The 19,429-nt window shown below is 59.4% G+C and overlaps 1 protein-coding gene across 5 annotated transcripts in view; it reads right to left on the bottom strand.

Moving 5' to 3' along the window:
* Positions 1-19,429, bottom strand: part of TMEM175 (transmembrane protein 175) — a 35,440-nt gene that overhangs the window by 1,723 nt on the left and 14,288 nt on the right. For 2 of the 5 annotated variants that reach the window (XM_074039181.1, XM_005554254.5), the window contains exons 2-10: positions 17,237-17,420; positions 16,984-17,022; positions 14,630-14,727; positions 9,104-9,155; positions 8,646-8,681; positions 7,843-7,926; positions 7,202-7,366; positions 1,769-1,847; positions 1,363-1,498 (exon numbers count right to left, since the gene is read on the bottom strand). In XM_074039181.1, the coding sequence (XP_073895282.1) occupies positions 1,363-1,498; positions 1,769-1,847; positions 7,202-7,366; positions 7,843-7,926; positions 8,646-8,681; positions 9,104-9,155; positions 14,630-14,727; positions 16,984-17,022; positions 17,237-17,389 (842 nt within the window). In that variant the 5' untranslated portion in view covers positions 17,390-17,420. Of the gene's footprint in view, positions 1-1,362; positions 1,590-1,768; positions 1,848-3,233; positions 4,430-7,201; positions 7,367-7,842; positions 7,927-8,645; positions 8,682-9,103; positions 9,156-14,629; positions 14,728-16,983; positions 17,023-17,236; positions 17,421-19,429 lie in introns of those variants that run through there. The other 3 variants (XM_074039180.1, XM_005554255.5, XM_074039179.1) reach the window with 3 other exon arrangements.

The following is a 19,429-nucleotide window of genomic DNA, read 5'->3' as shown; positions in this document are numbered from 1 at the left end:
CAGGACATGGAGGACAGTGGTCCTCAAGCAGCCCCGACCAGACTTCTGTCCTCCAGAACGATAGGCAGAGGTCAAGGGGGTGAGGGACAGGGGGTGGGAAAGGAGACAGACCAGGGGCAGCAAGGGAAGGAAGTTGCTGGGAGGGGGCAGCTCCCCTGGCTGTGGCTCCAGGTGGAGGAGAGGTCACTGTCCCAGCCCTACACTGCAGCCTCTCCTTGGCAGGTCCCTCCCAAGGGGGCCTGAGCTGGCCTGGCACAAGCAGGCAGGTCACCCTGGAGTGTCCCTGGCACCTGGGCCTTAGAGATCAGGTGCCAACGAATGCTTCCCATTCTTAAAAATGCACACGACAGCAGAGAAGAGCATCAGGAGGCTTGGACTCAAGAATATCAAGTACAGAATATAAAACCATAGTGTCTGACCCCAAGGAGATCAAAGTGCTGAACTATGACGGCAGAACAAGACACTCCAAAAGAATGTTAAAAAAGCAAATTCAAACATTACGACAGCCAGGCGCGATGGCTCACGCCTGTCATCCCAGCACTTTGGAGGCTGAGATGGGTGGATCACCTGAGGTCAGGAGTCAAAGACCAGCCTGGCCAACATGGTGAAACCCCGTCTCTACTAAAAACACAAAAAGTTAACTGGGCATGGTGGTGGGCGCCTGTAATTCCAGCTACTTGGGAGGCTGAGGCGGGAGAACCGCTTGAACCTGGGAGGCAGAGGTTGCAGTGAGCTGAGGTTGAGCCACTACACTCCAGCCTGGGTGACAGAGCAAGACTGTAAAAACAAAAAACAAAACAAAACAAAAAACCCACAAAAAACAACAACGTGACGACTAAGATAAGCACTCTAACAGATGAAGTGGTGGTGAGGCAGTGGAGGACAGATGCTGGAAGGAAGCAACAGCAGGCCGAGGGGAGCGGGAGGGGCTGGGAGGCAATGTGGGGCACTGGGAGGCGATGGCGGGGGCTGGGAGGTGATGGGGGGGACTGGGAGGGAGCAGGAGGGAATAGGAGGGACTAGGGACCAGGAGGGGCTGGTGCTGGGGCAGGGGTGAGGCCTGGGGTAGGGTGATACCCATGGATGTGAGCCCCTCTGGAAAGAGTGAGGAGAGCAGTTGGCGGCTGGTGCTAACCTCGCCCTGGCACCCCATCGCCGGCCCGCACTTGGGGTGGGAGCCACTGGGAAGGAAGGGACCACTGGGGGGGTTGTCCTCACTGAAGCGGGGGCTGCCCTGACCTCACACAAAACTCCAGGCATCCAAGGGAGGGTGGAGCCGAGACCCCTGTGCCTTTCTGGGGTTTCCAGGACTCAGACACACTGGCCGCCTGACAGCTGGGGCAGGTGGCGCGGGGTCCTCACCAGATGTCCAGGATGAGAAGGGTGGCCACGATGGCATAGACGCCGTCGCTGAAGGCTTCCACCCGCTCCTTGCTGAGTGGCTCGTGGAGGTCAAATGTGAAGACTTCCACTGGGTGAGCCGAGGGCTCCCTATGGCCTGTGGACACGCCAGGAGCGGGGAGCTGGCCAAGCCCCCCAAGTGGAGCCAGAGCCCGCATGGCTGTCACTGCCCTCATCTCTGAAGAGGCCTGGAATGTGCAGGCCAAGAGAGGAGACAGGACAGGGATGCTCCGAGAGGCACAGTGTGGGAGCCCCAGCCACCACCACGCACGGGCCTCGGCCCACGGACAGCCCTTGGTGTGGAGCAGCCACACGGAGCGGGGCACACTGTGGGCCTCGCAGGCCCGCCCACGCAGCCATCACCTACCCAGGAGCCTGTCTCTGCACCAGCCGGTGACCTTGCTGACGTAAGGGAGGAGGATGACAGTCACCATCAGCAGGTAAGACTGCAGGGAGACAAACCACAGGTCAGTGCCTTCCACAGGGGGCCGAGGCCAGGCCTCATCCACACAGAGCTGTGCGCCAAAGCAGGGCAGTGGCAGAAGGCAGGGTCTTTGCAGATCATGTGTCTGATAAGGCCTAGTACCCAAAAAGTGTAAAGAATTCTTAAGCCAGCAGTGGCTCATGCCTGGAATCCCAGCACTTTAGGAGGCTGAGGCAGGTGGATCGCTTGAGCTCAATCGATCGAGACCAGCCTGGGCAACACAGTAAGACTGTATCTCTACGAAACATAAAAAATGATCCAGGCATGACTGTGCGCCTGTTGAACCTGGGAGGTAGGGGTTGCAGTGAGTGGTGATCCAGCTCACTGTACTCCAGCCTGGGTAACAGAGCAAGACCGTGTCTTAAAAATGTATCGTTTATCTACCTATCTGAAATTCTCACAACAATAAAAAGATGACCCAATTAAAAACGGGCAAAGGATGAGAAGAGACATTTCTCCAAACAAAACATGCAAATGGTCAACCTGTCGCAGATCAAAACCACAATGAGATTCCTTCATATCCACTAGGATGGAGAGAAATGAAAAACAGCAGGTGTTGATGAGGATGTGGAGAAACTGGAAGCGCCGTGTGCTGCTGGTGGGAATGCAAAATGCTGCAGCTGCTGCATTTTGTTTGGTGGTTCCTCAAAAAATTAAAGTTTGGTGGTTCCTCAAAAAATTAAACTTAAAAAACTAAGCAGAGAATCACCAAATGACCCAGAAACTCACTGCTGGGCACACGCGCCAACAGCCTGAGAAGACAGATCTGAACAACAGCCTGAGAAGACAGATCTGAAGAGACACGTGTCCAGCTCAGAGAGGCACCACTCATGACAATGCCCACAGTGGCACCACTCACGACAGTGCTCACAGCGGTGTCACGGCAGCTACACGTGTCCAGCAACGGTCACAGCAGCATCACTCACAACAGCTGGAGGTGCACTTGCCCAGATCCCCGTCCACGGATGAGTGGGCCCACATGACGTGGCACGAGACTCACAATGGACTATTTTTGGGCCACAGAGAAGGAACGCGGTTCTGACACGGGTGACAACATGGGTGAATCTTGACAACAGTATGTTAAGTTTAAGAAGCCAGACACCAAAAGGCCACACACTCTGTGAGTCTCTGCATATGAAGAATCCAGAACACACAAGTTCACGGACACAGAAAGTGCATCTGGCTCCCAGGGACTAGGGTGGGGCAGGGGATGCGGAATGGGGAGCGACGGCTCCTGGGTGCTGGGTTTGCACTGCAGGTGATGACAGGTTCAGAACAGGAGAGAAGGGGTGCCTGCATACAATGCGAATGCACTCCGTGCCCCTCAAGTGAGCACTTCGTATGGTTATGATGGTAAATATGTGTATTTTACCAAATGTAATTTAAAAAGGGAGCACAGAGGACCAGACCATGTGAGTGTCCTGGTCCTGAGAGGCCTGTGTCTTTGCACTCAGCCCTGCAGAAGTGCTCAGGCTAGTGCAGCCAACACATGCGCGACAGCCCCAGGCCTTACTCCCACCCTAGGCGTGGCACTTCCACAACTCCTCGCAGGCGGCTCCTGGCCTGGGCCATGCTGTCCGCCCTCCCCATCACGTGGCCCCAGTTGGCAAGATGGACCCCCCCTCCAGTTCACCACAAGGGTGAGAACACCACAGACATCAAGGCCAATTCCAGACACGTTCATGATCCAGTTTGCAGGCTTCAAGTAACCAACACACGATGAGGGAAGTGCCTCCAGGTGCCAGGTGGGAGTTAGCAGGACGTCCTAGCAGGAGGCAGCCAGCACCCTGGGGTCAGCAGGTCGGGGGAAGTGCTGTGGAAAAGCAGGGAAAGAAACTAGGGAGGAGGTAGCCCATCTTGGGGGTAGGCAGGGGGGTCTGGGGGCTCGCAGTGTAGGGTTGGGGAGGGCCTGGGGACGGGGACCGTGCAGAGTGCGGGAGGGAAGGTGGAGGCAGCTGCTGCTACAGGATGCAGGGCACGAATGTCAGAGGCCCAGGGCAGAGCCCAGGACCCATGTGGTGTGTGCTACAACAGGAGGGCTCAGTGGCCAAGGTCATCCAGGGGAGGTGGGGACGGCATGGCCCACGGCAGTGAGAGGCTGGGCCTGGAGGACACAGCCCAGCGTCTGGGTGGAGGCTGGGGGGGCAAAACGACACCTGCGGGTCTGTCCCAATGACATGCAAGGGTGGAGGGCTGCAGGGCTGCAGCCAGGGAGGTCTGACAGTGTGGACAGAAGGAGGCCAGTGTGGGGTGAAAGCCCCAAGGTGCGGGGGCCGAGCAGAGGGACCAGCAGAGATGGAGGAGCAGATGCAGAGGGGCCTCGCGAAGACCCTGCAGCTGTGGAGGATGAAGCCGGGATGCGGCACCGAAGGCTGAGGATGGACTGTTGCCGTCAGTGCCACGGAGAGCAAGGTGGCTGCCGTGGCCTGGCCTGGAGTCCTGGAACTGCTGACAGCTTGGGCCTCCCAGCCCCACCCCTGGAATCCTCCTTCCTAGAGTCTGCTGGTTCCCCTTTCGCCTCCCATCCAGGCTTCCCTGGGCCAGCTGTGGGAGGTGAGGGCACGGTCACTGCAGGCTGCTCACCCTCCCCAACACCGCACCTGCTCGTGGGCAGCTGGGCCGGGCTGTCCTGTGTTTCTCACCTCCAGGCCTGGCCCCAGGTCAGCCTCAGGCCCTCAGGCTTGCTGGCCACTCGCCTGCCCTCAGCCCCTCCAGGCCCACGTCTGGGCCCTGTGGCAGGTGTGGCCACCCTGCCCAATCCCAGCCATGGGTGCTGTGCCTTGGCTGTGTCCTCCACATGATGGCTATCCCCTAGCCTGGGTCCTGATCTCATCAGCCTGCCTGTCTCCTGTCACTCGGCCACTACCAGAAGTGGCTGTCCTACCTCTGAAACCAGGACTGCCCCAGACCTGCTGCCCTTACCCTTGCCCACTGTGCTGGCCACCCACCCACCTGCCTCTGCCCAGGGCTCAGCCCACCTGCCTTCTGCCCAGAGCCCCTGCCCCTGCTCTGACCTCACAGAGGCTGCAGTTGAGGACGCCTGCCTCTCCTGCCGGTGCCTGTGGGTGGCCCACCCTCCCTGAGGAAGTCCCTGGCCTCCAGCCTGCCCCATACCCCGACCCCCACATCTCCCTGACATCTCCTCCTCCCTATTTCACAAGCATCAAATGCATCCAGTCTAAGAGCCAAGCAGTGCAGCAGCCACAGCCCCTGGGACTCACAGGCCACCCCCCAATTCTGGCCCGGTGCTCCCACTAGGCTTAGCTATGCCCGGCCTGTGGGCCTCCGACACTCTGGAGCCAGCCCTGCTCAACTCCCCAGCTCGAGCCCCTCTCGGTGAAGGAGATGGCCTGCCCAGGCCTCTAGTGAGTGAGGCAGCAGCACCAGGCCCTCGCTGGACATCTGTTATTTTGTTTTGTTTCTTTAGAGACCGGGTCTTGCTGTGTTGCCCAGGCTGGAGTACGGTGGCTATTTGCAGGCACAATCCCTCCATTGATCAGTACGGGAGTTTCGACCTGCTCCACTTCCACCCTGGGCTGGCTCCACACTCCTTGTGCAACCTAGTGGTTCTCTGCTCCCAGAATCACCATACTGATGCCAAACTTAGTGTGGACATCCGACTGGCATGGCCGAGAACTACAGCCAGAACTCCCCGGTGCCCGCGGTCCCCCTGCCTCAGCCTCCCAAGTAGCTGGGACGATAGGTGCGTCACTGCCATCCGGCTGCCGTTTGTTTTAAACCTGGGATTCTTCTGAAATGTTTACTAAACATTTAAAATAACCACCATTCATTTCTCCACAATTCTTATGGTGCTTTGAGTTTAAAAATTCAATTTACTTCAAAGGTGCTCAAGCTGGTCCAGCTGTCACAAATAAAAGCTGCTACTGAAAGCAACTCTGAAACGGCTGCCTCTTAGGGGTTTCTCTCTGTTCCTGGGTGATGGTGGCGTTACTAGAATGATGGTCTTATCCTATTAAAATCAGCCATTGGCTTAAAACACCCAAGTGAGCAGACCTCGGTCTTTGAGCTAAGAGGCTCCCAGTTGTCTTTTACCTGAGTGAGGGCTGCTAGGAGGCCCTGCTCTCTGCCGGCCCCGCCCCCGCACTGCTGCCCAGATGCACTGGCCCCGCAGACCTGGCTCCCACTGCCAACAGCTGGGTTCTCAGCGCTGCTTTCTCTACTTTCCCAGACTCCATTCTGGGTTCTGGAACTTTCTTTTGCTGCCTTCTCCCTCTCCCTGGTGGCTCACATTCTCCAAGTACCAACAGTTGATATCTCCATGAGCGGATGCTGGTCTTATCCCCAGGGGCTCCTCCTCCAAACACTGTTAGGTGTTTACTATCTTGACACAGTTTTGTATAGATTCCTTATCCAAAAGAAAATAGGCTGGGCGCACTGGCTCATGCCTGTAATCCCAAGGAGGATGCCTGGGAGGCCGAGGCAGGTGGATCACGAGGTCAGGAGTTTGAAACCAGCCTGGCCAACATGGTGAAACCCTGTGTCTACTAAAAATACAAAACTTAGCCGGGTGTGGTGGCGGGCGCCTGTAATCCCAGCTACTCAGGAGGCTGAGGCAGGAGAATGACTTGAACCTGGGAGGCGAAGGTTGCAATGAGCCGAGATCACGCCATTGCACTCCAGCCTGGGAGCAAAACTCCGTCTCAAGAAAAAAAAGAAAAAAAGAAAATAAAGGCCAGCATGGTGGCTCACACTGTAATCCAGCACTTTGGGAGGCTAAGGTGGGAGGATCACTTCAGTCCAGGCATTCCAGATTAACCTGGGCAACATAGCAAGACCCTGTCTCCACCAAAAATACCAAAATTATCCAGGTGTGGTGGTGCACACCTGTAGTCCCAGCTACGCGGGAGGCTGAGGTGAGAGAATCGCTTGAGCCCGGAAGGTTGAGGCCGCGGTGAGCCAAGGTCACGCCACTGCCCTCCAGCCTGGGTGACAAAGCGAGATCTTGCCTCAATAAATAGAAAATAAAACAAGAAAATGAGGACATCCCCGGACTCCGGGTGTCTGTTTCTCGTCATCGTCGTTGTGAAGCTTCACTGAGGACACTCAGCTGCTCCTTCCTTCGATGAGTATCCGTCTTTGTCCTCGACAGGCTGGGTCTCGGGGCCTCAGATGGAGCAGGCCTCCCTCCCTGGTGCCACTCACTGCAGCCCTGGGCCTCACACACAAGACCCTTGGAGGGACCCCTGCCTGCCTACGGCTCTGCCCCCACCCGCATGTTTGTTGCTCAGTGGGGACATCGCTCCTACGGTGGCCCCCGTTCCTGCCCGGGCCCCAGGGGGCTGTCCCAGCACTCACCAAGGGGACAAAGAAGAGGGAGAAGATGGCCGCTGCAAAGCACAGGGCTGGGCCTTGGAGGACGATGCCCAGGACGTGTTGTCGGTACCGAGCCCTGTGGACGGAGCACTGGATCTGCGGGCTCAGCAGGTGCGGGAAGTGAAATGCGTACCCCACAATCAGTGCCTGTGGAAAAAGCAAGCTGCAGGACGCTGGCCCCGAGAGCAGAGGGCCCCCACACCAGTCAACCCCTGGGCTGCACAGCACGCACACATGCAGGGGTCTCGGGGTGGGGGAGGACCTGGCTGGTAGAGGTGGGCTTGTACCCGGGACACTTTGGGCACAGGGGCTGAGGTGGAGAGAGAACAGGAGCCCCTGCTGGCTCCTGGGGCTGCATGTGGGGGGTCTCAGGGCCCACTCTTCCCAGTCTCTGGTCAGAAAGCAGGGGAGCTCTGGGCATGCCACATCGTATGCGTCTAGGTGGCCCCGGGCACCCTACTTGTGTGACCCGACAGCGATCGATCACGCACACACACACGCACACACACACACACACACACACACACACAGAGCACAGGCCCCCCTGACCCCTACCTGCACGACCCTGATGGCGATCTCACACATACACACACACACACACACAGACAGTGCAGGCCCCCTACCTGCACGACCCCGATGGTGATCACACACACACAGAACAAGAAGATGCCCAGGGGCACATCAGGGAAGGTCACCATTAAGGAAAACTGTTAAAATAAAAACAAAACCAACCCCCCCCCCCAACAAATCCTAGGTTACCAGGCTCCAGGGCCCCAGGGCCTGGAACTGGGCCATGGCGAGCCTCCCCACTCCACAGGAGATGCGACGGGGCCATCACAGGATGCGGCCAGCTGGGTGCTGGGGGAGATGTGTCCAAACTGCCCCTACTCCAACCAACTCCACCAAATGCCTCAGGCCTTTAAAGCCAAAATGTCATCCGATTCATATAGAATTCCGCAGACCCCAGTTCCTTGTGGCACACAGCCCCACACACTCGGACCAGCGGCCACTGCCAGAATTTGGAGGCACCTTCACAGCCTGAGCAGTACAGGGTGGGTGGCCGGAGGCTGTAGGGGCTGCATGCCAGGGACAGGCCTGGGATGGGCAGGGGGCTGTGGACTCAGGGCCAGGTGGGAGCTGGGAGCGCCAGTGAGTCCCTCATCAGGGCCACTGCCTCCCCTCCCCTCCAGCCTGAAAGAAGCCCCCGGCAGCCCAACAGCTGGCTCTCCCCAGAACCTTCTCGCCCCAGAATGTTCTCGCCCCAGAATGTTCTCGCCCCAGAATTTGCTCTCCCCAGAACCTTCTCTCTTCTCTGCAACTGTGTGGCCTGTGCCCTGAGCCATCCAGCTGGTCTGCTTTTGAGGACAGGTCAAATCCAGTGGTGCCCAGGAAACCCTCAGGGTGTCAGGGGCCTGGCGGTGCTCACCGTGTAAGGCAGGAAGGTGATGGTCATCATGCAGGCCTGGAGGGAGGGAGGGCATCATGGCCATGATGTGGCCTGGGGAGGAGGGCAGGGGGATGGACACAGCCCACTCCGGGAAGGCGCAGGCCTGGGCCCTCCCCAAGAAGGGCGGGCAAGCGAGTGTGAGTCCAGCTCCCAGACCCTGCAGGGCCAGATGGGGGCACTCATCCTCTGTCCCCCACACCTGTGCCCAGCCCAGTGCCCCCTGGTCTCCCACACCCTGGCTCTGTCTGGGAGGAGATACAGGCTGGCGACCCATGGGGAGGGGAAGATCATTCAAGGAGCTCCCAGGTGTGGGCAGACTCCAGGCTTCGAGGTGGCCTGGAGGTCACGAGAGAGGCCGGCTGCTTCCTTCCGTTCTTCCCTGAGAGCCAGATTACAAACCAAAGTCACTCCCCAGAAAAGGACAGGAAAATACTCACCAGGTTGAGCAGGGCAAGTGTGTCGTCTGTTTTCCCAACAACTTGGAACAACCTAAACCATTTAAGAAAAAGACAAAAAGACAATAAAATGCGGTTCCAGTACCATTAAGTGCACACACACTCTCTCCAGCATCTTCTGGTTAAAACATCATTAAGAGATGTCACTTTAACCAAATATAAGCTACTACCTAGTGTACAGAATTTGGAAAACACGAAGAAGGAAATGAAGTTCCCTAGAAAGCACCCTGCCCCGTCCAGGCGATCTCCACCACTTCCTCCTGATTCACACCCTGCCCCCGTCCAGGCAATCTCCGCCACTTCCTCCTGATTCACACCCTGCCCCCGTTCATGGGATCTTCGCCACTTCCTCCTGATTCACACCCTGCCCCCATTCATGGGATCTTCGCCACTTCCTCCTGATTCACACCCTGCCCCCGTCCAGGCGATCTCCGCCACCTCCTCCTGATTCACACCATGCCCCCGTCCAGGCGATCTCCGCCACTTCCTCCTGATTCACACCCTGCCCCCGTCCAGGCGATCTCCGCCACTTCCTCCTGATTCACACCCTGTCCCATCCAGGCGATCTCCGCCACTTCCTCCTGATTCACACCCTGCCCCATCCAGGCGATCTCCACCGCTTCCTCCTGATTCACACCCTGCTCCCATCCAGGCGATATCCGCCGCTTCCTCCTGATTCACACCCTACCGCTGTCCAGGCGATCTCCGCCGCTTCTTCCTGATTCACACCCTGCCACCATGCAGGCGATCGCCACTTCCTCTCTGATTCACACCCTGCCCCCGTCCAGGCGATCTCCACCACTTCCTCCTGATTCACACCCTGCCCCCATCCAGGCGATCTCCGCCACTTCCTCCTGATTCACACCCTGCCCCCGTCCAGGCAATCTCCACCACTTCCTGCTGATTCACACCCTGCCCCCGTTCATGGGATCTTCACCACTTCCTCCTGATTCACAGCCTGCCCCCGTCCAGGCGATCTCCGCCACTTCCTCCTGATTCACACCCTACTCCCGTCCAGGCGATCTCCACCACTTCCTCCTGATTCACACCCTGTCCCATCCAGGCGATCTCCACCGCTTCCTCCTGATTCACACCCTGCCCCATCCAGGCGATCTCCACCGCTTCCTCCTGATTCACACCCTGCTCCCATCCAGGTGATATCCGCCGCTTCCTCCTGATTCAGACCCTGCCGCTGTCCAGGCGATCTCCACCGCTTCTTCCTGATTCACACCCTGCCACCGTGCAGGCGATTGCCACTTCCTCCTGATTCACACCCTGCCCCCGTCCAGGCGATCTCCACCACTTCCTCCTGATTCACACCCTGCCCCCGTCCAGGCGATCTCCGCCACTTCCTCCTGATTCACACCCTGCCCCCGTCCAGGCGATCTCCGCCGCTTCCTCCTGATTCACACCCTGCCCCCGTCCAGGCGATCTCCGCCGCTTCCTCCTGATTCACACCCTGCCCCCGTCCAGGCGATCTCCGCCGCTTCCTCCTGATTCACACCCTGCCCCCGTCCAGGCGATCTCCGCCGCTTCCTCCTGATTCACACCCTGCCCCCGTCCAGGCGATCTCCACCACTTCCTGCTGATTCACACCCTGCCCCCGTTCATGGGATCTTCACCACTTCCTCCTGATTCACAGCCTGCCCCCGTCCAGGCGATCGCCGCCACTTCCTCCTGATTCACACCCTACTCCCGTCCAGGCGATCTCCACCACTTCCTCCTGATTCACACCCTGTCCCATCCAGGCGATCTCCACCGCTTCCTCCTGATTCACACCCTGCCCCATCCAGGCGATCTCCACCGCTTCCTCCTGATTCACACCCTGCTCCCATCCAGGTGATATCCGCCGCTTCCTCCTGATTCAGACCCTGCCGCTGTCCAGGCGATCTCCACCGCTTCTTCCTGATTCACACCCTGCCACCGTGCAGGCGATTGCCACTTCCTCCTGATTCACACCCTGCCCCCGTCCAGGCGATCTCCACCACTTCCTCCTGATTCACACCCTGCCCCCGTCCAGGCGATCTCCGCCACTTCCTCCTGATTCACACCCTGCCCCCGTCCAGGCGATCTCCACCACTTCCTGCTGATTCACACCCTGCCCCCGTTCATGGGATCTTCACCACTTCCTCCTGATTCACAGCCTGCCCCCGTCCAGGCGATCTCCGCCACTTCCTCCTGATTCACACCCTACTCCCGTCCAGGCGATCTCCACCACTTCCTCCTGATTCACACCCTGTCCCATCCAGGCGATCTCCACCGCTTCCTCCTGATTCACACCCTGCCCCATCCAGGCGATCTCCACCGCTTCCTCCTGATTCACACCCTGCTCCCATCCAGGTGATATCCGCCGCTTCCTCCTGATTCACACCCTGCCGCTGTCCAGGCGATCTCCACCGCTTCTTCCTGATTCACACCCTGCCACCGTGCAGGCGATTGCCACTTCCTCCTGATTCACACCCTGCCCCCGTCCAGGCGATCTCTACCACTTCCTCCTGATTCACACCCTGCCCCCATCCAGGCGATCTCCGCCACTTCCTCCTGATTCACACCCTGCCCCCATCTAGGCGATCTCCGCCACTTCCTCCTGATTCACAGCCTGCTCTCAACAGTTGGTGTTAGAGAGCACTGCGTGCCCTGGTAGCTTTGGCGGCTTTCTCAGCATTACCTTGGGAGCAGTCCCCCTGTCCCCCCCAGCTCCCGCCACCGCGGAGCTTGTGGGCTGTGCCTGCTGCCTCTGCATTGTGCAGGCGAGGGGCTGGGGACACAGTAGCTCTTTCAGGATCTTCAGGTGCTCAGTTGTCAGGGGAGGCCTCTGGGGCCCCATGGGAGAGGCGTCCTCAGGAGGTTGTGAGCTGCCTGTTCCCAGGCACAGAGGCCTGGCCCCCAGCCCTCTGAAAACACTCTCTGTGGAGGTAGAGCTCCTCCTCCTGAGGAATGCGACCCTCAGACCTCATGACCAAAAACCATTCTGAAAAAAGGAAACCCGGTTTTTCCATTGCTTATTCAGGGATTGCATACACTACACCTGTGGAAACGCCTACGGAACATCCACGCAGTAAGAAACAGAATAAACATGGACCACTGTGTGTCACCAGGAAAATGAGCACAGCCCACACGGTCCCACTCCTGAAGCAGGAAAGGCACACCTCCATGCCTCATCCACTCTGAAGTTAGGGCCTCTTTCTGGGCTGGGCCTGACCGAGCCGAAGTCCCCCAACCCGGGGCTCTGTGACCCCATCGGGGCCCAAGGGTGGCCTCAGGCTACTGGACACAGGGGCTCACTCTGGGGCTACACATTTCACTGAAAAGTAGAAAGGAAAGGACCCCATTTCCCTGGAGACAGCAGCACTGGTGACTGCTGAGCGTCGGGACGCTGCACACAGGCCTACGTGACCCTAGCAGATGCACAGAGCAGATCTGTGAAGCACCCCCCCAGGCCTCCGGGAGTCCCCCGCCCTGCCCTGCCCATGGATTCCACAGTGGGTGTGGCCTCGGGTGGACGAGGGCAGGCAGGAGGGCCTGGCCTGTTCACACCACTGAGCTGATGGGGAGCCTGGCACAGTCAGGCTGTGGGTCTCCCAGGCGCTCTGTGAACAAGGAGCTGAAGAGAAAGCCCTCCCCTAAGTAAGAGGACCATCTGTCACCACCAGAGTCAGTCACCTTGCTGAAAGCACGTCTGTCACGTAAAACGTTCAGCCGTGCTTTCAAGGCAGGTGCCCATGCCTTCCCAGCACCCGCCGCCCTGCGGCCCCAGCTCCACCTCTGGTGTCCTCCTGCTCCTCTCTGCCTGGGGCAGGTGGTCAGGGGCCCTGGCAGCACTGGGCCCTGCTCTCCTTGGATCCCTTTTATTTTTCTTCTGAGATAGAGTCTCGCTCTGTCACCTAGGCTGGAGTGCAGTGGTGCGATCTCCACTCTGCAGCCTCCACCTTCTGGGTTCGAGCAATTCTCCTACCTCAGCCTCCTTAGTAGCTGGGATTACAGGGAGGTGCCACCACACCCGGATAATTTTTGTATTTTTCATACAGACAGGGTGTCACCATGTTGGCCAGGCTGGTCTCAAACTCCTGACCTCAGGTGATCCACCCGCCTTGGCCTCCTAAAGTGCTGGGATTATAGGCGTGAGCCACCTTGCCTGGCCTCTCCTTGGATCTTAAGGAACCTTTTCCTCTGGAAGGTGAAGCTCCAGCCCTGGAGCACGTGTCCCGCAGACACAGTCTCCTTGCCAGGGAGAAGGCAGTGCGGTGAGTCCCCAGGGCACAGAACCTGGAGGACAAGGCTGTGTACCGCCCCAGCCAGTGTTAATGGGGTACATCATATGTGCCCTCTCCTGCCCGGCTGCAGCCTGGTCTTGAGGCAGCTCTCGCAGGCAGGAGGAAGGTCCCGTGTGGCCAAGAAGCAGTGGCAGCACTGAGTGTCTGTGTGGCCAAGAAGCAGTGGCAGCACTGAGTGAACCATCCACACCTCCGCCTACTGCACTGTCCACACCTCCACCTACTGCACCGTCCACACTTCCGCCTACTGCACCGTCCACACTTCCGCCTACTGCACCGTCCACACCTCTGCCTACACTGTCTCCACCAGCCGCACCTCCGCCTACTGCACCATCCGCACCTCTGCCTACTGCACCGTCCGCATACCGCACCAGCCGCACTTCCACCTATTGCACCATCCGCACCTCCGCCTACACCATCTCCACCATCCACACCTCCTCCTACCTCACCGTCCGCACCTCCGCCTACTGCACCGTCCACACCTCTGCCTACTGCACCATCCACACCTCTGCTTACACCTTCTCCACCATCCACACCTCTGCTTACACCTTCTCCACCATCCACACCTCCACCTACCACACCGTCCGCACCTCCGCCTACCGCACCGTCTGCCACTCCGCCTACCGCACCGTCCGCCCCTCCGCCTACCGCACCGTCCGCGCCTCTGCTTACACCGTCTCCATCATCCACACCTCCTCCTACCGCACCATCCACACACCTCCTCCTACTGCACCATCTGCACCTCTGCCTACTGCACCGTCTGCACCACCCACACCTCCGCCTACTGCACCGTCCGCACCTCTGCCTACTGCACCGTCCGCACCTCCGCCTACTGCACCGTCCGCCTCCCCCGCCTACTGCACCGTCTGCACCATCTGCACCTCCGCCTACTGCACCGTCTGCACTGTCCACACCTCCGCCTACTGCACCGTCCACACCTCTGCCTACTGCACTGTCTACACCATCTACATACTGCACCATCCACATCTCCGCCTACTGCACCGTCCACACCATTTACACCTATGCCTACTGCACGGTCTACACCATCCACACCTCTACCTACTGCACCGTCCACACTGTCCCAGGCCCTGGGGCTAGGGTAAGTAACGCCATCCCCATGCGGATGAGGGTGGGAGGGGCAACCTGCTGTCCCCCACCCCTGGGGACTCGTGCATGATGTGGTGCAGGGTATGGGAACCCTAAGAGCAGCCGTGGACCCATTGGAAGCTCCCACCTTGTGTGTGCCGCCCAGGCCACCGTCACGATGAGAAAGGTCATCAGGTAGACTGCGATACGTGTTGCCAGAAGCCTCTGTACACTTCTGTCGAACTGCTGGAATACAAGAGCACTGCTGTCAGAGCCCAGGTGACATGAGTGTCCCTGAATGGCAGTCGAGACAGCACCATGCGGGGGGGGGAGGGAGGCTGGCCTTGGCCCAGGGCAGGGCGAGACCCTCAGGTGGGCCGCGTGAGGCACCTTGGAAGGTCCTGGCCTCCCTAGCAGACCCTGGGTGCCCTGTTCTGGGTCCAGCCTCCGTCTCCAGCTGGTCTGTCTCCCCTGGCACCTGCAGACCCCAACCCCCCAGCCCCCACCCCTTCTCCGGGGCACTGATCCACACCCACACCCACAGGTGCACTCCAGAGAGTTCTATGGGCTGTGTTCCCGCTGGGGGGTCAGCTCTTAAGGGGCTCGGTGTCTGCTGAGGACCCCGCCTCGGGGATGGTGCCCTCTGGGTGTCTGCATGTGGGAAGGGACAGGAGGGCAAAAGCACCAGGTCACAAATGTCATCCATGAGGCTCTGCCTCATAACCGGGTCACCTCCAAAAGGCTCTGCCCCACAACGCCGTCCCTGTGCGGTGTCCGGCATGTGGACTTCAGAGGGACACACAGGTTGACAGCACAGAAGGGTCACACTTGGCACTGCCTAGGCAGCAATTCCAAAGCAGCCACGGGAAAGGGTCTCTGGAAGCTGCAAGGGATCCCACAGGTGGCCCGCCCTGGGGGCTGTGGTCAGCATGGAGGCACTGGGGGCCGCGCCACGCTCAACACAAAGCCCTCACCCTCCAGCCCTGAGAAGGTTTGCATGCTTTCCCCACGAATGCTCCAAACAGAACACTGAGTGCTTTACTGTTTCCCTTGGCTCTTCACTTGCAGGCAGGTCTCTGGGTCAGTAACTCGGTATTTCAGCCACTTCTTTATTGAGTTCCATCTAGCTTTTCGAATCATGGGTTTTCAAAGTTACAACTGTCTTTTATTTTTCATCAGAGTGAGCACAGCCCCAGGAGCTCCCGTCTCCTCACAAGGAGGGAGGTGTCTGCTTTTCTAGCACCTTCCCCGGGACACACGTCAGGCCTTTCCCTCATCCCATAAATGTGTTCTCTGAATGAGCTTTTGACTCTCCAGGACTTTCTGAGGCTCAGACCCTCCCTGTGATCCGGTTAGGACGACAGAGGAAAGACAGGGCAGTAAACGTCACAGTCCCAGAAAGGAGCCCTGGCTGCAGAGAGGTCAGGGCAGGTTCAGGCTCATGGGTGTTTATTTTCAACCGCCCAGGCCCTTCACTGTCATGTGCCCTCTGGCATGGGCATTGCAGGTGGGTGTGGCTGTACCTCAGCAACCCCATTCTGAAAGGGGCAGCCAAGGCCAGTACCTCACGACTGCATTTGACCAAGCCCACCCCATGGGCCTCGGTGGGGATGCAGCTTTCCTGAGCCGCTGCCCCCTAGGGAGGGCAGGAGTGGCCCCAGGGTCCCAGTGCCTGTGCTGCTTGCTGTCTGCTGGTGCCTGCAGACTGGGTCAGGCTCCACCTGCGTTTCTACTTCTCGTGAAAACCCTATGAAAAGTCTCGTCATCCCCTTCACATGGCTGAGAAAGCCGAACTCGAAGCAGCTCCCATGACTTCCCAGCGTTCCCCAGGCTCAGCTCACGAGTCAGGACTGGAGCCCCAACCTCAGTACTGGCCCAGGAAGGGCTACATGGTCACTGCTGTGCCTCGAGCACGCATGAGGCTTGGGCCGCACGAGCCTGTCATGAGGACACCGAGCCAGGCAGGTGTGCGCCCCAGATGCCCTCCAGTTATTCCCCTTCTAAGATGCTGTGTTGCTCTTTAGCTCAGAAACAGTCCAGGCGGCTGTAAGCGGAAACTCTGCTTGTAAACCCTTCCTGCTCACCTCCAGGCCTGCAGGAGCAGCCAGGGTGGGAGTGTCCCTGCTGAGGCGGAACACCAGCCCTGTTTACTCACAGCAGCTACGTAAGGGGCCTGCTGGGGCAGCCTGGAACCTTCCTCTTCCAACCTATCCTCTGGCTCACTTCCAGGGCGCTGCCTTTGTCCACTGAGCTCAGAAACAGAGCCCCAGGAGCCCAGTCTCCTGCCCTCCCAGGAAGCCAGGACCTCTGCGGGGGTGGGCACGGGCTGAGCAGGACTTGCTGACCCCCTCCCTTTTTAAGGAGGCCCCCGCCTCCCGCCTCTGCCTCCTAAGCCTCAGAAGCTTCGAGGGGTGCAGGGTCAGCTCCTTGTGCCAGGTCGGGCCTCAGGGACCCGGGGTCTTCTCAGGGCCACACCACGCAGAGCACAGCCTGCCCTGTTACCTGTTCCGGGGAGATCTCCGTGTGGGTCACAGGCAGGATCTGAGGAGGCAGAGAGACAGAAGGAAGCGAGAGACGCTGGTTGGGCTGGGTATGGCGGTACTGGGGACTCCAAGGCAGCGCTGGGCCCCCCAAGCTGCCCGAGGAGATAGGGGACCCAAGGCTGCTGGCAAGACCTGGACAGGTCTGAGGTGGGCTGGGCAGTGCCTTGAGGGGCTTGGGGTGGGGCAGGCCTGAGCATGGGCCCCATACAGACCATGACGGTGGCGATGATGGACAGCAGGGCGTCACTGAAGTTGAGCATGCGTTGGGAGCACTGGATCCCCTCCCCAGCGTCCTCGTCTCTTCTGCCCGGCGGGCAGTCCCCCAGCGTGTCCAGTGCCTGCTCTGGGGTCTGGGGCTGGGACATGGTGGAGACGCTGCCTGGCGGTCACAGGAGCCTGGGAGGAAAGGCAGGTCTGAGTGTGCCTGTGGGTGCTCCTGGGGATCGGCCATGCAGCCTCAGCCCTGGTGCAGGGACAGGGACTGGTATGGGGGGGCTTGGCCACTGCTGAGCAGGGGAAGGGTCCATGCTGCTCTGTCCTCTCCCAGGTGCCCCTCAAATTTCCAGCCTCCAGACTGAGAGGCCAACAACAGATGCCATGCCCAGCCCTGTTACTGGTGAACACTGATCTGGGTGAACCAGGCCTCAGTTTCTCCTCAGGGAATGGGAGACACAAGGAAAGGCACTGAGATCGCCGACCCCATGGCTGACCTAAACGTGGAAGAGGAACACAGCGCCCTGCGGGGCCCTTGCCCGTGCACACGTGCCTGGGGCTGTTTCCTACAGGGGCCGCGCTCTCCCTTGGTCTCAGCACTGTGCATGCGTGCCTGGGGCTGTCTGTTTCCTACAGGGGCCGCGCTCTCCCTTGGTCTCCGCAGCGCTCTCCCTTGGTCTCCTCGCAAGCCGTGCACACGTGCCTGGGGCTGTTTCCTACAGGGGCCGCGCTCTCCCTTGGTCTCCGCAGCGCTCTCCCTTGGTCTCCGCAGCGCTCTCCCTTGGTCTCCTCGCAAGCCGTGCACACGTGCCTGGGGCTGTCTGTTTCCCACAGGGGCTGCGCTCTCCCGAGAGCTCTCCCTTGGTCTTGGTGCCCATGCACACATGCCTGGGGCTGTTTCCTACACGGGCTGCACTCTCCCTTGGTGACCTCTGGGGAAACCAAGGCCCTTCGTCTGTAGCCATACGAAGCCAAACTTAGCACCAGGGCAGACACTCCAGTCCGCCTGTGGGAGCCTGGGTTGGGCGCACACTTGGCACATGCCACAGCTGTGGCCCAGCAGAGCACTCCCCAGGCATTTTTAACATCAGAGATGCGTCTGGGAAGATGAACGCGATGCCAGGTGGAGAGTGCTCTGGACAGAAGAGATCCCAGCACCTCATGGAGACAGAACTTGAGTTGTGGCTGCAGGCGCCATGGTGCATGGGGCTGGGCAACCTTGTGCCAACCGGGCACTGTGGATTTCACCCTGCACCCGAGGTGGAGGCTGGGCACACTGAGATGAGTTCCCCAAACAGAGGATGGGGCCAGAGGGCTCCATGTTGGCTGAGCCCCACCTGAGGCGCCCCTGGAGCAGGAAAGAGGGCGGAGTGTGCCAAGGACGCCAGTCAGAAGGGCTGCTATGACCCGGGAGAGGGGTGACGGGCACCCAGGCATCCCAGGAGACACACAGCGTGTGGGAAAGCAGCTCCTAAGAGTATCGGGGGCCGCGGTGGGGGGTGACGGAGAAGGGAGAGCCCACCCGGTCCTTCCTCTGGTGAAGAAGGTGGGTCAGAGCACATTCCTGAGGAACAGTGAGTGCTTGCTTCGGGCTGGTTTCCTGGGACACAGCAGAGGCACTGAGGCTGTCTCAGGGCAGGGGAGCTCTGGGGATGGAAGGAGTCAGGCTAGAGATGCAGCCTTCACAGTTTCCTCTGATGGAGCAGTGTTAGCAGCAGAAGTAATTTCTGTACTACTTGGAAATGTGGGGGTGGTCCAAGTGAGTGGCACCCGGGGAGGAGGAGAGGAGCAGCAGGGGGCAGGACAGGCCCGGCTCTCCACCATTTAAGGGGAGGAGGCCTCTTCAGGAAGGGTGTTGGGGAGAGCCCTTCAGTGCCAGCGGGAGGTGACAAGGCAGGGCCCCCAGGTTTTACTCTGAAGGGGTGCTGTTTACTTGGCCAAGGGCATCAGGGGGCTGAGATGCGCAGTCAGCTAGAGGGTCCTCGCGAAAAGGGATGATGTGCTGCTTACACCAAGGCGAGATGCACAAAAACAAGGAAGACCCACCCCAGAGAATGGACGGAGGAGGCTCACCGCAGTTTCCAGCCGGGCAAAACAAACACACAAGACAATCCACTTCACCAGCAATCAGGGAGATCCAGGAGGTGCAAATGAAATGGTGAGAGGCCAGGCATGGGGGGCGGGGGGGGGGG

Source organism: Macaca fascicularis, chromosome 5 (genome assembly GCF_037993035.2).
Source record: "Macaca fascicularis isolate 582-1 chromosome 5, T2T-MFA8v1.1".
Classification (NCBI taxonomy): domain Eukaryota; kingdom Metazoa; phylum Chordata; class Mammalia; order Primates; family Cercopithecidae; genus Macaca; species Macaca fascicularis.
This window is presented reverse-complemented; position numbering and strand designations above follow the sequence as displayed.